General features: G+C 37.7%; 1 protein-coding gene across 20 annotated transcripts in view; it reads left to right on the top strand.

Annotated features, from left to right (window-relative positions):
* TSC22D1 (TSC22 domain family member 1) overlaps window positions 1–16,926 on the top strand; it is a 142,372-nt gene that overhangs the window by 35,254 nt on the left and 90,192 nt on the right. For 3 of the 20 annotated variants that reach the window (XR_255256.4, XR_006172723.2, XR_002888694.3), the window contains 2 exons: window positions 530–638; window positions 7,703–7,783. The exons of 9 other annotated variants lie outside the window; for them this stretch is intronic. Coding sequence is in view for 4 of the 11 variants with exons in the window: in XM_065593420.1 (XP_065449492.1) it covers window positions 610–638 (29 nt within the window). In the remaining 7 variants the exon portion in view is untranslated. Of the gene's footprint in view, window positions 1–258; window positions 639–7,702; window positions 7,784–16,926 lie in introns of those variants that run through there. 8 more of the 20 variants (XR_010600705.1, XM_065593420.1, XM_065593425.1 and 5 more) reach the window with 8 other exon arrangements.

The following is a 16,926-nucleotide window of genomic DNA, read 5'->3' as shown; positions in this document are numbered from 1 at the left end:
TGAAATAAAATAGGTCAGGAAATTAATATGAAGCTCCAAAGAAAGTATGTGGCAAACATAGTTGTCAAGAATTCAGTTCAAAAGAATCTGTGCATGCAGTAATCATGCAGAAAAATGTTCAGTTAAATAAAAGTGTTTGTGATCAAAAGGGCTAGTAGTCTGTTGCATGTTTGGTTGGGTGCTAGAGGGAAGCATTGTTTCATCAAGAGGGAAGTTCTTTTTATCTGCCCTAGACCGTGTTCATTTTTGTCAATCAAGGTTTGACTCAAATGAAGGAGAGGGTCCTGTGAGATGCATAAAACCATCTAAAATATGGTTAATCAGACTTTGAAACCCACATCATTAAGAGGGGTAAGTTTGGTTTTTGGTGCAAATGTTGTTTTTTCTATATTTTATAGTTCTACAAAAGTAATGAGCCTAAGGTAGAAATAAAACTGTATGTGCGTGTTTGTATCTGTTTTGTTTGATTTTCTATGGCTTAACTTTGTTCTTTGTAAGTGACCTAAAACAAGTGCTAATATTTCAACAGATACAGAATGACTGAGTCTAACATTGCACACTGGTATGCCTATGAAGAGGCATTACCAAAGTTAATTATGTCTAGTGCAAATGCTGGGAGGTCTGACTGAGCAAAGCAGGTAGGTGAAAGATGCTTGCATGGAGAAGAGATGGAGGGGAAGTGAGTGTAAGAAGTAGTTTTTTATTTAAAAGAAATAGAAAACTCTGCCTGAATTGAGTTGTCGAGAATTTCCTTACAAGGAAAGACTAAAACAAGAGGAACTCAGCATATTTTGTTTGTCTTGTTTTAAGTCATATTTTGGGGAAAATATATGTGGAAATTAATTTCTAATACTAAAAATAATTAAAATATAGGTAAATTTTGGGATTTAGTCCAGTAAGGAAACTTAATTAAATCAAAGAACATTCTGGGAATGTTAAATGGCTAAATTATTGCAGAACTACTTCAAGAATATCCAGTACAACTGAATATAGCTTCAATTAAGCTCTGTGGGAAGATCATTAGCTTTACTTTTTGTACTGTTAATATCTTACATATGTAATAAGCTGGGTGAAATCAACAACTTTTAAAGTGTGTCTCTTTTCTGAAAAATGACTAAAAATTGAACCTTCTTACTAGATCTTGGGCCCTGATCCTGCAGTACATAGTGCATGGGCACACTGGTCATTTGCAAGGTCAGGGCTTAAATTGTTCCCCATATGTATTCAATCATCTGTACACATTAGACTAAAATAAGCTTTTACCACTTTGTACTCCTGTTAGCAGAACCAACACAACAGAGAACATCAAGGATCTGCTTGTGCCTCAGCAATAAGACTAAGTTCCAGTAAGTCAACTGGTATAACTGAGGGCCCAAATCAGCCTCATCCTTTATTGCTGGTAAAGACAAGAAAAGAATCCAGTTTGTCTCATACTCCAGGCTTAGAGTACAAGGCTGATAGGAAACAATCTTTTCCCCCTGAAAGTTGAGAACATTTGACATGGAACACAATAAACATGGAACCACACAATGCCATCGTTGAGTCCCTTTTCAAAATAGGATAGCAGTTACGTTTTTGAGTGAATGCTACAAAAAGTAGTCTATTTAGGATTCTTTCTTTTCCATGCATAATGTGTAATTCTCCACTAGCATTAATGGCAGTGATCTATATTTATTGAGAGTAGGATGGTTATATGTTAGGGATGCAAACTTTCTTCACTTTTTGCTATATTTGAGTTCTCCAGAAATTACAAACATCAGAGGAGAGTCATGGAGAAGAGCAGGCGTAAATAACAAAAGGAGAATAGACTAGCAAAATGTCATCTGCAAAATTCAGTTTGAAAAATGCAGGTAGCCTTATTGGAGTGGTTACCCTTCACACTGCTCGTTTGTAGCACAAAAACTTGGAACTTGACACTAACAAAAAACTGGTTAAAAGACTACAGAAGAGTAGGAGAAATGTGAGGATTCAAAGTATTGAGTGGAAAATCAGCAAGATACAAAATAATCAAATGTTTTTTAAAAAAACACATAAGCTAATTGCAGGTATAACTGAATCAAGTAAACCAGCACTGAATTCTGAGAAGTAAAATGAAAGCCCCTATTAACATAGAGAAATTGCAAGTTTTGCGCAATAATTGGAGTATGTTAAGGATATATATATGTATATACCAATATATTGGTAACCTTGTTTTTTTTCTTCCAAAAATTAGCTCCTTTAAAAACAAAACAAAAAACCAAAAAAGCCACTATATCTTTGTTTGAAAAACAAAATTTTATTTTTTTTACCAATTCAAATACTTTTTCCAGAAACACTTGAGGCTTAGAATTTCCTGAAAATTGAAAGAGGGTGTGTGTGTGTGTATTATATGTATATGTGTATATAAAAATATTTTTTTTCCAGTGGACTTATATTAGTGCCAATGAGATCTGACTATTAAAGTCTGGTTTAAAATGCTTTATTAACTAGGCTGCTGAAGTTTGCTGTTAGCTACACTTGGCATACAAACTTTGAAAGGAAACAAAAGAAACAATAAAAAAAACCCAACTTTGATAGCCCCTTCTACTAAGGATTTTAAAATGTGCTACCTGTAACTTAAAATCACCTTTAAAAGCGAGATTTTTGGACCACTATATCAATGACTTGGTATTTTTTTTAAAAAAGCCAAAATTATAAAGTTTATCAAATGACTACATTTATGCATAATAATTCTTTCATTAATCATTTGTTATAATCAATAATACATGATTCAGCCTCATTACTCCCATGCATTTACTGCTTCTATGCATGTTCTCTTGACTTTAAAATAGGCAAGAGAAATATACTTCAAACTTTTGCGAAGGTGACACAAAAGTTGATTGTTATGATGGAAACTCTGTGAAACTCTTAAATTAGGATGGTCATCTAAGGATTGAAAACTGCACTGGCCCAGGATGTGCTATATTCAGCACTAATTTAATCAAATATATTCTAATCTGATATGGTCCATATCATTTGTAGCAGAGCTCCCAAACTGGTGACACAAATACCCTGCTAGAACAAAATGGTTAGAAACCAAAGCTTTATACAAACTGGAAAGTTGCAATTCTGAGCATTCTGATGGTATATAGCATTAGTTTCTTTTCATGGTAGTCTGTGTGATATTTGACCTTAAAATCAACTATTCAGATTATCATTTTGCTTCCTTCCTCCTCCACTGTAATGGCTGTTATCTCAAGAATTACTGATTCTAGAAACCAATGTTTTATGCCATCAAAAGCTCTTAAGGCCAGGACACTTACACTACTGATAGTTCAGTGATCAGAAAGGAAAAAAAAATCATTTCTTGTGGTCTCATCTAGTCTCACCTGTTGTCAATGTGTGCTTGTTCTCACAATACATTTCTAGTACTTCATTCAGTGTAATTTTAAATGTCTAAAGAAAATGTGCCATTCACCTCTTCCTGTGGATGACTGTTCTATAATCTACAAGATTTCCTTGTCAGGACATTTTCCTCAATAGACTAAATTTCATTCTATTGCTCCTAACTATATCCTCTTCGGTCACCTTAAATTCCTCTCCTTTCTTGATATTTACACCCTTCAGATGTTACCATGTTCCTTTTAGTTGCTGCTTAGCTAAGGTGCACTTATTTCCTTTTTGTATTTTTTTCCATATGTCTGTTATTCCAGTGTAGATAAACCCTTAGCTTGTACATTTTCTGATTTGAATCTAGTTTTATTTCCTGCTCATATCTTCTACCTCTCTAGATCTCTTTATCCTTTTTTCTTTTCTCCTGGTATTTGCAATACCTCCCCATTTAAAATCTCTATATTTCATTAACATTTGGTTTACCTTAACTCCGAGATCATTACTGAAGATGTAAAATAAGATAACCTTACTGATTCTTATGACCATCCCAAGGGAGATTCAGGATCACACGTTATTTTTGTAGATGTCTCAAGTAATTAAACCTAATTTGCTTTTAAAATAAATTAAAATTGCTTCTATGAGACATTTTATGCCAAGTTTCAGCCTTAAGCATGTTTTATTCAGCTGCGTTATAAAACCCCTTAAAGTAGGTTTCTAAAGGAAATGCTAACAGACCCTTAAAATGTAGCTGCTGTATTGTTCAAAAGCCATTTTTCCACTCTAACTTTTTTAAAAAATTCAGTTTTTTCATAATTAGTGTCAATAGCCAACAGAACTCAGTGCCAAGCAATCATTATGACATGTCCATTGTTGATGTTTTAACAATTCATTTGTTTTTTGTTGGTGCCAAAAGAAGACGTTTACTTTGTCAAGATTTACTCTGTTGGTATTGTACTGCGTACATGGTTTTGAAAACAGCTTTTTTCAGCATAGGCAGGTCAACAAATCCTGTAGTGGGTTTGCAGCCTACTTGCAGTCCTGGAAGTAGAACCAGACCTGTCAATAATGGGAAGTAGGATAAAAATCACTTTTACTTCTGCATCTGTAGCTGCAGATAGGTGGCTCGTATTTCACTGCTGCAGATGATCAGTTACATTTTTAAACAAAGCAAAAGAATTCAGTGGATCTAGAGGGCTAAAATACATCTGGTTTAGCAGCTGGGTGTCTGGAATTAGACTTTGATTCTGCATTCCTTCGCTGAGGTACTGCAGCAGTGTGCACTCTGACAAATGCTGCTCTCATCATGGCAAACAAATAGACGAAGAAAGGAAAAGGGAAGCTTTTCTGCTTATGCTCCTCTCTACTTACCAAATGCATCTCTTGGGATTTTTGTCTGTTTCCAGACAGGGCTTCCATAGTGGTCATACACAGATTTGTGTAGGCCTACTTTGTGAGGTTCTTAGCGGAGCCATGAAAGAAACAGTTGCCACTGTATCCCTAACCCCAAGAAGCACTGAGTGACAGTTGACCCTCTCCTATTGGGAGCAATAGAGTGAGACCAGCTCAGACAAAGCATCAGAGGGAGCTGCTGTACTCCCAGAGCCCTCGTCAACAATAAAAGTAGTTCATCATGTGGAGCAACAGCATTGCATCTTGCCTCTCCACAAAAGGCTGTGAAAGGAAGATGACCAGCACGCGGTACAGCCGGTGGACCAGGCAGAAAAGGGAACAAGAGACCATCAGTCTACTTTCTAAATCTATTTGTTGTGCCCATCTCCAAGAGACTAAGTCAGCTTGTGTTTCCCTGGTGGTGGTGTAACCAGGATGTTCTCTCTCCAGCGAGGAAGAGCCCAACACAGTCCTCCACATCAAAGGAATCTGCAAATTCTTTTCACAGTAAATATATGGGATGTATCCTGCTGGCCCAAGCACATTCCAGCATCTTGAATCTCTTACACTGGCCCTCATGAAAATAACTCAAATAGGGTCAAGAACATAGACTTCCCTGGATAAGCATATACCCCCAAAGGTAGAAGGAGCCATGTCTGTGACACGCCTAAGAGGAATTCAAGTGCATCAGAGCTAGATCTTTTCCCTCTGTCCCTTCAAATCTGAAAAAGGGGAAGCATGAAAAAGGAAAGGCTAAGTAAAAAGCACCATCCCACAAGCTTCCAAAAAGATTCAGAAGAATCTAGCTGTCCCCAGCCTGGAGACACACATCTATATAGCAGAATCCAACCAATGTGACAGTAGGAGTTCAAAAGTCCCATTAGAGTGTATGGTAGCCAGAACATACAAACCAGGAACCCATCTTCCTATTCCTGAGTCCTCAAGATAAACCTATGCAAACTTATGTGCTTTTTATCCTTTCCAAGGGTGCATTGAAAGGCTAGCCACTCCTTCCTGAGAGACTCGAGGGATCTGAAGGTAGATTCCTGCCTGAGAGAAAACTACAAAGGGATGGGCCAGCTATCACATATGTCTGCTTGCTTTACTTACAAATTCTTGGATGGGTGGATTGATTTAATGTTTGGGTGCACTCCTGCTTAGCACCAAGAGAGAATTTGGCTGGGTTCAATACTGTGGAAGTTTCTATTGTTTGTGTTTTGGATGCCTCTTTGGACTCCCAATACCTGTCAGCCAGCACCAGGGACTGCAGTGCGATACTCAAGACATTACATGTCACTACTGTTATAGAAGGTGGAAGTGCAAGCAACATCTTCTAGCAGCATGAAAACTCTTTGAGGAGCAAAGTAGTGTCAGTCATCAGATACGACCAGTGAGACCCTTTTATTCACCATGCAATACATGAAATATTACTTTGATTTGTATTATTTTTATTCCTTTTGAGTATTCAGCTGTCAAATACAATAGCAACAGAAGCTCTGTCCCAAAGATCACTGCATATACTACCATTTTTCTTTTCTCCTCCTATCCAGAATGATGTAGACTGTTAGAGAAAGCAAAGATGATATATTGGCTAAGAAGACCCCGCTGCCTGGACCTGATCAGTATCTTGCTCGATCAGCTACTTTTCCTCCAAAGCAGGACAGATCCTTTTTTCCACAAGGACTAGTCATGCATAAGGGGCCAAGCAGGCTTGACTAGGCTGCATCTGGCTTTTGAGAGGCAAACCATAATTAAAAAGAGATGATGCTCAGCCAAATTCATGTCCACCATTTTAATCTCTGGAAAGAAGTGAACCAACGTGGTGGTAAAATTCAAATATTCAGGCAGAGATCATGAAATTCAACTAAAACAGTGCATCCTCAATTGTCTACAAGATGATCTTGCTATCGGGGGAAAAAGCTCCCACGTTAAACAAAGTCTTCATCATATTCTGTGTCTGAAGGTGAACTGATGAAAGAGGTAGGATCTTTCTTCATCTGCAAGTAAAGCAACTTCTTTAGAGCCACCTTACTCATTCATGTACTTCAGGTACTTGTGTACCTCAGTGAACAAAGGAAGACTAAAGTAAATAATTAGGCATATATTTGCATCCACTTCAGCTGCCATGCCCCATCACTTCAGCCACACAGTGCTGGTAAAATCTTAAAGATCTATGGAAGTTCCTGTGCTAAAGAATAGGCAGATTAATTACCTGAACACTTGCTTTCTTCAGGTAGTAAAGCGTCACAGATCCAGCTCCCGAGAGAAGAAAAATTGGTCTAGGAATGCAAAAAATAATACAGGGATTGCGGAGGTTCTTGTGTTCTATAGTAGGCATTATGTGTAGTTACAATTATACAGTACCATATTAACTGTTGAAGTTTCCTAACTGGTGGGCTTTCAGGAGGGGAAGTGAGTTTTACATTGCTGCCAGTGATTGACAGGTCTGGTTCTGCAAGTAGAGAGGAAGACCTTACTATTGGAGCTGTGGACTAGTACTGCTAAGAAAAGGGGGACAGTTTAAAGGAAACTTCCAGGTAAGTACAAACACCTTTTCATCCCACAGCTTCTTTCTGCCTAATCTTGTGAAGAGCTGTTCATTGTGTTGCAATAGTAGATACTGTGATTATAATTAGAGCTTGTCAGAAAATGGAAGGAAGAATTGTGGAAATTCAGTTTTTCTACAAAATTTGGACAATTTCAAATTTTTCTGACCAGCTCTACTTGTAACAACACGAAAAAAACCTTTCTGGACAAAAACCTCCTGTGCTTGGTCTTGGCCTATTGGCAATTTAAAAAGAGAGATTTTAGCCATTTTTTGACAAATCAGAGCATTGAAAAACCTGTAAAACAGCTGTTATTCAGAAGGTATCAAATACACTTCTCCTTCCCCTTCAGTCTTACCTCTTTGTCCTGGAATTACGGAGTCATGCCTCAGCCTTCTGCTTCATTCTTTTTCCAGCTGACCCCCAAAGCAAAGGGAAGAAACCAACAGGAAAGATGATTGAAGAAAGGAAGAAGACAGAATCCAAGAAATATCAGAGTGAGTCAGTTTCAGGCAGAAGCTCTCAAGTTGCAGAGTCAAAATGAGATTTCCTTTGGGGAAGGATCTGCTTCCAGGATTTGCTCCTCCCTTGTTCCCTGGGTAGACACTGAATTCTTGAACCCCCCCATCAGTGTTGCAGGTAGGTAGAGTCCACTTGGGGATTGCCGCTTGTATTACCTTCTCCTCAAGTGGGGAGGACTGACTTGGCTGGTCCTTTGCCCTTTCTTCTTTGTTGCCCACCTTTCTAGACTGAGAGGGGAAGAGCTTCTGGCTCAGCAGATTTTTGTGAGAAATAGGGAAGGCATTTCTCTCCCCACCCACTTGGCTGTAGTTTTGGAAAGTTTCCTGTTGAGGGGTTTGTATGTGCACCTCATTGTCTCCAACCCCAACTCACAGTACTGCGTTGGGCTGTAGGCTCTCCTACTGCTCTTCCTCTCTCCCCTCTCTGCACAAAAGAGCTGAGATACTATGACTGTGGAAACCATGTAGGCGGACCCAGACACTCTTTTTCTCTCAGCCAGGGAAATCTGATTTACTAGTTCTCGCATCGCTGGATTTTGCAATTCCCCTGATGCTTTGATTTGCCTGTGTGACTACAATGGAGCAGGGTGCCAGGGCAAGAACTCTCACCGATCAAAGGGGATGTTGCTGACCCTTCCCTGCAGCTATGCCAATGGCCCAGAGAATGATTTTAGTGTGAGATTTTTTTTTTAGTGGGAGCTTAACTGTAAGCTCTCCCTCCTCACTTCACACCACATGCTGCAGCAGCAGCTTCTCCCTCAGACTGCCCACTGCCAGACCTCCCCATCTCCACCTGTGTCATAGCTGAGGCAGACAGGCTATTGTGGGTGTCCCCTGGCTGTAACCACAGAGATCAACCCTTCAATGAGCTATGGGATTCTAAGAGGGCTTTTGGAGCCTCAAAGGTCCCGGCCCCTTTTCCCCCCAGTCCTTCTTTCATACCAAGAAAATTCAACTAGAACTATGTTGCACTCAATACTACCCCGTGGATCCAGTGGCTCTTCTCTCCCTCCTCGCTTCCCAAAAATTGCTGCATGAACTTTCAGCCCTTCAGTGCCATGAGCCCTCAGTGGAAAGATCTTGAGGAGGGCCTTCTAAGATTCCAGATGATGAGACTTTATTCTTGAATCTTGACCTTTCACAAGTAAGATTCCCTGATACAAATTGGGTTATGGAAGAGGAGGTGGTGGTGGTGGTGGTTTTTTTTTTTTTTTTTTTTTCTCCAGATCATGCAGAATCCTTAGAGCCAGAATATTAGCTGTCTTTGGGGTGGAAGCCCAGACAGATTATAGCTCCTAGGAAATAAATGTTCATTCAGGAGACATTCTGGTCTCCTGTAGTTCTTCGTTGAAGTGTTGTGCGGAATGTTTGTTTGTTCTGGCCCCTCTTACCTTGCTGACCCAGGGTTCAAGTAAATACATGGATAAAGCTTGCAAGTCTCCAGCTGTACTACCGTGAGCAGATCTTCAAATCTCAAATTAAGTGAAGTTGGGCCTCATCATCCTCTGCATAGGCGACCTCAGGGGAATCTGTGAAACCTGCTTCTCTTGTGCTCCAGACACTGCTGCTTTTATAAGACCAATTCCCCCGCCCACCCACCCGCCCCTTGCACTTCTGGTTCAATTTCTGTAACTATCAAGTATATCTGTAAAGAGAACTTATGGAAAATAATGGATTTATTTAATCAGTTACTCCTTCTCTGGGTTTTTAGGAAAGAGTTGAGCCCAAATTGTCAAAATGTCAAAATATACACTATTACACATTTGAAATTTCTACAAATTGAAGCAAATTGTTAACTTAAATTTAAGTGTTTTGGAGGGCTCAGGAGAGAAATGCGGAGGGAAATATAATTCAGTGTGGCTTGTCACCCTTTTAAGGTGTTTTGGGGGAAAGCCTGTTCTATACATAGTTAAAATCAGTATGTAACAGTTCTTTATAAGAGAATTTCTATAACCAAATTCAGTTTATTGTGGTGCCAGATCAGCTGAGAAATAAGTAAAAGTGTCTGGCATTACTTGAAGCATATTACTGAACGTCGTAGGCAAACTTTTCTGAAGAACAAGGTTTATTTTTTGCGCTTCAGATTTCTAAAAACCACCCCAAAACTAGTTTTGGAAATTCTTATAGGGGATTAACATTAGCCTTTACAGGAGTGGAAGAGCATATATATTCCTCTCCCCCTCCTCCCCCCCCCCCCCCCAATGATCTGCTTCTGGCAGTTGGAATAAACTAATCAGATGCTTGTGCCTCCTTCCACTTAGTTTCTTAAATCAGTTCACCATGAAACATTTTTAACTAATGCCTAGATCTTTCATTAAATCAACCAGCATACCTAAATTGCCTAACAATCTTAACATAGCCCCCAGGCTACTGCTTCATGGCAGTTGTGATTTCTTCTTATGTTGGAATGCATTTCAGTTGAAGTATATTGTCTAAAAATAATTGTTTAGATAGTGCTGCTTAAATACATACTTACATAGTGAGCCATTCACAGAGGATTTACTTAAATTGGGGCCCTTGCAGATTAAAAAAATCATTCATGTGGCTTTTCCTTTGCCAAGAATAGCTATCAAAGTGCTTATTGCCTACATCCTGATTTCTGCTGTAGTCATATAGTCTGTAAAATACACATAATGTATAATTTAGTGTTTTTTAGAAAATTGATAAAATGTTTGTTAAAATATGGAACTGCAGTAACTGATTTAAAATAAATTTATTTAAACTGATTTCTTTAATCTACAAACACAGTTTGTGTGGTGATGCCATATAAAGTTCAGTGTGGTAAATCAAAAGTGAAGATGTATTTCACTTTTTAAAGAAAGCTGTCTTTGTCTTACTTCGAAATCAGTATCTCACTTATGCATATTGAATAGCTTATTTACTATAGGTACATTTATTTTGACTTTTTTGCATCCAGAGATTTAAAATTCAATTGTAGAAGTTACTTAAGAGCTTCAGGACTAAACATCTTTAAATCCAAGAAAAGGGTAAAATATGTGATCTTAAACACTGGTATAAGTGCTGTCCTGGATGAGGACCTAAGTATGTGACTAAGTCCCATTGATTTAAAGTTAAGAACATGCTTAAGTGCCCTTCCTGAATAGGCATCCTTCTCTGAATATAGGTATTAAATAACTTTATTTGGTGAAGGATAATCTAAATTACTCTGCACACCAACTGAGAATTGTTTTAATAGTAAAGTCTCTAAAGACAACATTAAGTTTTAAAAAAGCTTTAAAAAAATTACTTGGCTTTGTTACAACCCCTTGGAAACTTAACTATCCATATAAAATTTATTTCTATTCATGAAAATAATTTTTTTTTAACACTTTTTAAAAAATAATATAGTTTTTTGTTGGTATTTTGATACTTCTGCTCTATGCACCAGCATTGTGTAATGTAATCTTTGGTACTCCGAAACCTGCAGCTTGACTTCTGGAGTGTTTTAGAAAGGTGTCAATTGATTATGTATTATCAAATATTAATAAAGGTATTAAAACAATCTGTTTCCTTATGTTTATATTATATTTCAGATTTCCATACATGTTCGGAGAAGGTGATCACTCTGTCTATTTTATCCTGACTCCAAAATACCAGGACTATAACAAGAAATCCTACCCTATGATGCTAGTGTCTTATAGCCCAGGCCTTAGCAGAATGTCTTGGGACTTGACTCACCTCTGTTTGCCTGATTTTTGGCTCAACTTCCTTAAGTTTTAGAACTACCCAATCCCAATTATTTCTCCTTTATGTGATCCCTACCTTCCTTATAGGTGCCTACTTCTAGCAATTAGTGACCCTGACTTCTTTGTCCAGTTCAGACTTTCCTCTCTCAACCCATTAAGAATATCCTGACTGTTGGCATCTCCCTCTCCCTTCCTCTGCAAGTCATAACCTGGTCCCTCAAGCTGTCCCAGTACACCATCAAGTCCTCCATACCTTCTGTCCATCCTCTTCAGTCTGTATCCTGACTCTGTGATACAATGTCTTGGGAGTGATGTGAAGTCTCTTTTCCAATATCTTTCCAACATTGCTGCCCCAACTGTAGCTAATCCTCTTTATTAGCGCTGAGAAAACACATTATCGATGCTTACTCCAGATCTCTTGAATGTGTCTGTTGGAGATCTCTCCCTTCCTTACAATGTGGTTATACTCTGAGAAGTAACTGCTTAGCAGGGAAAACACTTCTGGGGTTCCATATTCATTCTTATCACTTATGCCATCTCAGGTTTGCTCAGTTTACAGTGAAATAGATGTTGCTTATCTGTCTTTGATGCAAATTTACTCTGACTTCTGAAAATCAAGTTGGGCTCTTTCCTTTTCATGCTTAATAGCAAGTAATATGCTGAAGGTCAAATAATACCATCTATTACATATCTGAAATTCTACTGACAACAAATGGGATGCTCACATGTAACTGATAGAAGGCATAATTCTTAGGAAAGTAGGTTGGCACAAGTGGCACTCAGAGCATAATTTGGCCTGCAGAACTTTTATCACTGATGAGGTATGAGAGAGAGCCCAGCTTGACTTTGAGCCCAGTGTGAGATTGAAGGGCTGTCGTTTTGGAAAAATTGCATTTATTGTGAGCTGAGTAAATTTGGTATGGAATTAGTGATGCACACAAACATGAAGTCACAAAATGGCTTTTCTTGCAAATGGACTATGAAGAGCTGGGAGTGGTTGTGTGGTCAACCACACTTTGAAGGGAAGCTGCACTAGTATTCCCTTCAGAGGTGTGATACGTTTGCATATGCGGAATGGTTCCGAAATCTTTAGTTTTGGCTAGGAGAGTGGATTTTTTAAAATAATTAACCAAAAAGAAACGAGAACATTTTTAACTATGTTTTTAAACTTTGGACTTGAAGGTAGAGTCAGTGACCCTTTAACTCTTCATAATTATTTACCCCTCTTTTTAGAATCGGGGGGGAGGGGGGAGGAAATACTTCTAAATGGTCTGATGATGTACTTTCTTTCTATCGCTCCCCTTCTTTCTATTGTAGTAGAATCCAACATTGCTATCTCTTGTTTGTCTGTGCACCAAGCAAATGGATGTCAAGACCATGTGAACAGTGTGAGTAAGGTGCTTGTTGCAGAGCAATAAGGGAAGCTCTTATTATAGCATCTCACAAATTATAGCTTTCTTGGGGGGGGGGGGGGAATTAATGTATATTTAGAATCCAGAGGACATGCCCCACCAGACTATGCAAATTGTTAAGATAGGTTACGTTTTAGTGTGAATTCCTTGTGTAACTTTAACTTTGTCAGCAACTGATCACTCTCCCTCCTAGCCCAGGCCAGGGAAGAAACATTGTATCTACGTATAGAACTAATGTGAATAATATTTGAACAAATGGAGTTAAAACATATGGTTAAACAGATGTGCTGATGATCTGGTCATCTTATTGTGGAACCCAGAACATTATTTGAAAGGTAAAAAAATGCAACTTGATGCACTTCAGTCCACAAGGCAGTGTAAATTTTAAGAGGACACAATCTGTGTAGACCCCGGAATTCTAAACAAGATTACCATGTTCATTCAAAGTGATTATCAGCTAATAAAAAGTAGTCTCTGGAAAGAATTCTCTGGATACTGAGTTTAGGTAACTTATTCTTATGTATTATTGGAATTGGGTATAAGAAAATGTAAGCAAATGTTCCTTGTTAACAGTGGTAGCCGCTTTGGTCAGCATTTGTATTTAACAGTTGAAAATTAGAAGATATTTTGTCAAAATAGATGTCATGCTGTCAGTTATCAAATTAGATTTTGACTGTTAATGTTTCATCAAAGAGACATTTAAATTTATTTGAAAGGCTCTTCTGCTTGCTTGATTTTTCAGTAGTACCTTATCTTGATAAACTGAAATATATAATGTGTATTAATTAAATAGCCGATTCTTGGTGTGGGAAAGCTCTATTGAGCATTTGCTGCATAGTGGCAGGGAGCATAATTCAAGAGCATAGTTTAAATGGCTTATTTTGAAAAGTCCGGTACTTTCCTCATGGAATCATGAAAGGATCTGGAAAAAATTGGTTCATTCACCACCCACTCTAGGATGGTTCTTTACAATACTTTATTATTGATAAACACATTTGCTAGAATTGTGACAGAAATGGGAGGGTGAGAAATAGGATGCAAGGCTTAGTGTCTGGAAATCTTAGCTCTTTGTACTAAGGGCTTATACTATTCCTACATTTACAGTAATTTTCTAATGGCTATGTACAACATACACTAATGAAGAGGATAATATGGAAATAAAGCTAAGTTGGGAACTAAATAAATGGTAAGTAATGTAAACATTATGAACCTCAGAAAATAGACCTGTTGTTGTTTTTTGGAGTTCCTGTGGCTGTCGATTCAGGAAAGCATACCTGTCCAGAAAAGCACTTCAGTGGAGTTTAAGTACATAGTCATGTTCTAGTACACGCTTAGGAACTTTCCTGAACAGGGATGATAAGAATTGGCTGTGCTACCTACTAGAGAACAGTAACAGGACACAATCTGGAGACATACTGGATTTTGGGTATCTGTGTTGACTGAGTTACAAAGGATGATTGTGATGGTTCCTGGGGGTGCTCAGCGTTGTGAGGCATCTCGCTACCACCTACCTTTACGGGAGGAAACTTTGTGCCTGCCAGGGGTCAGCTTCTTGACTCCTCCACCAGCCCTGAGTAACACAAGCACTCCCCTCTCAGCCTATACAGGCTTTGCTGTCCCTCTATAGGCAAGGAATAGGTGCACTCCATCCACCGAGCCCTCCAAGCATCTCTCTGGGGTGTCCACCCCATGTTCTGCTGGACACTCAGAATTCAGAGATCTGCTACTCTCAAAGCAATAGTACACAGTTTACCAGTTTAATCTCAAGATCACTGCTCCACTTAAATTTGTTTATAGAAGGGCCATCAATTGCAGTTAATACATGCAATTAATGGAAAACAAACTAGATTAAAAAAAGTAATGATTAATTGGCATCTTAATCACACTATTAAACAATAATGGAATACCACTTCAAATTTATTATAAATATTTTTGGATGTTTTTCTACATTTTCAAATATATTGATTTCAACTACAACACAGAATATAAAGTGTACAGTGCTCACTTTATATTTTTGATTGCAAATATTTGCACTGTAAAAAAGAAAAGAAATAGTATTTTTCATTTCACCTCATACAAGTACTGTAGTGCAATCTTATTATCGTGAAAGTGCAACTTACAAACATAGAAGTATTTTTTTACATAACTGCACTCAAATAAAACAATGTAAACTTCAGAATCTACAAGTCCACTCAGTCCTACTTCTTGTTCAGCGAATTGCTAAGACAAACAAGTTCATTTACATTTATGTGAGAGAATGCTGCCCACTTCTTATTTATAATGTCACCTGAAAGTGAGAACAGGCGTTCGCATGGCACTGTTGTAGCTGGTGTTGCAAGGTATTTACATGCCAGATATGCTAAATATTCAGATGCCCCTTCATGCTTCGACTTGTAGGCATAATTTTCAGCATAGATACATAACTCCTTAAATATTAACTGTACAGACATCTCACAATGGTTAGGATGACCAGTGTTTTATGGCTGTTGGTGGAGACCTCACATGCTACACTTTGGCATATTATTACGTAACATCGGACCCGGGATATCCCCATGCACCAGATGTAAACCTCCATGCACCTCCTCTGTGCCGTCTGCCAGTTGGCATCAAGAGGTCCTGGGGTCACAATGATGAAGAGACAAAATCTGGATTGAAATGCAAAGGAGTAAACTGAGTGGAGCATGATCAGAGATGTGTACAAATGGAATGTTCAGTAATCTCAAGACAGTGGGTAAAGAGGGACTTGCTTGAGGTCCGGAGAAGTACAGGAACTGAAAACAAGACACCATCAGATAATACAGAAACCCACAATTAATCTAATTTTAGTCTTGACAGAAAAATGACTTCATGTTCTATGTGTGGCATGTTAGTGGTTGTAAAAATAAGCCACTAACGAAGATTTAAAATCCAGTAACTCAACTTTTTTTGGGTACTATTGTTATATCAATATGGTTACAGAATGGGGTTTTAATACTACAAAGTCTTTAAACATGTAAATCAGGTATTAAAAAACAAAATCTTTGTGATTTGAGTATAGTGTTTTGATATTAAAAAGTTGAATTAAAACAGAAAAAAAAATGCATCTAGATAGTTCATTGTGATGATAAAACCAGAAATTGAAAGTTACAAATTTGTACAACTTAAATTCATACATTTAATTTCTGTGATTTTAAAATAAGTTGTCTTTCCAAATAAGTAGTTGTGAAAATAAGGTTTTGTAGCAGAAAGGAATAATGGTACAAGATTTACTTGTGTATATAAACAAAGGACAGATGAACAATTCCATGCGTCAAGTTGTTTTTTGAATTTGTTAATAAAAATTGATTATTTACATGCTGTTGTGAGGCTACATTATCTCATGAAGTTAAGGCCTACTACAGCATTGGGAAGACCTTGCTGTTTTTATTGTGGATTGTTAACTTTGTTTTTCATGAACCATCCCTCCCCAAAAGTAGGTACCTAGGATTCCAAAAAGTTTTTTACATTTTCAGGGTAGTATAGACTACTGCGTTGTAGATTTTGGCAAATACAGCAATGTGTATATTTTATGTAAGGTTAATCTTAATCAAATACCTGCAAAACACCCATGACTCTGGTTTGTCCACTGCTATATTACTTAGGTCAATGCAGTATTTTCCTTCGTTACAGAATATGTTGAGCAGAATTCTATGTATTGTCATCCTTTGTTAGTTAGTTATGTACTGGCAGTGATGAGATCCTTTGCCGGGATATACCTCATTTCCACCTGTATAAATCCCAAGATTTTTATTTTTAATTATTTCTATTAAATTTTGTGCAGAATGAGTTCATCCTTGCTCACACTCATTCTGGAGACTGTTCACTAACAGGGTGGTTTAAAATCAGATTTTATTAGATCAGATTTTTATATTTAAATTGCATTTTTTAAATACAGGTTTCTTTTTTTAAAAAAAATACCTATTTACAATTGATAACCTATATTAAGACCTAAACTCTAATCTAGTAAAATATTTTAAGTTAAATAAAAAAACTATTCAGCTGT

This window comes from Chrysemys picta, chromosome 1 (assembly GCF_011386835.1).
Source record: "Chrysemys picta bellii isolate R12L10 chromosome 1, ASM1138683v2, whole genome shotgun sequence".
Taxonomy (NCBI): Eukaryota; Metazoa; Chordata; order Testudines; family Emydidae; genus Chrysemys; species Chrysemys picta.
Note: the sequence above shows the minus strand (reverse complement) of the source record. Positions and strands in the feature narration are given on the sequence as shown.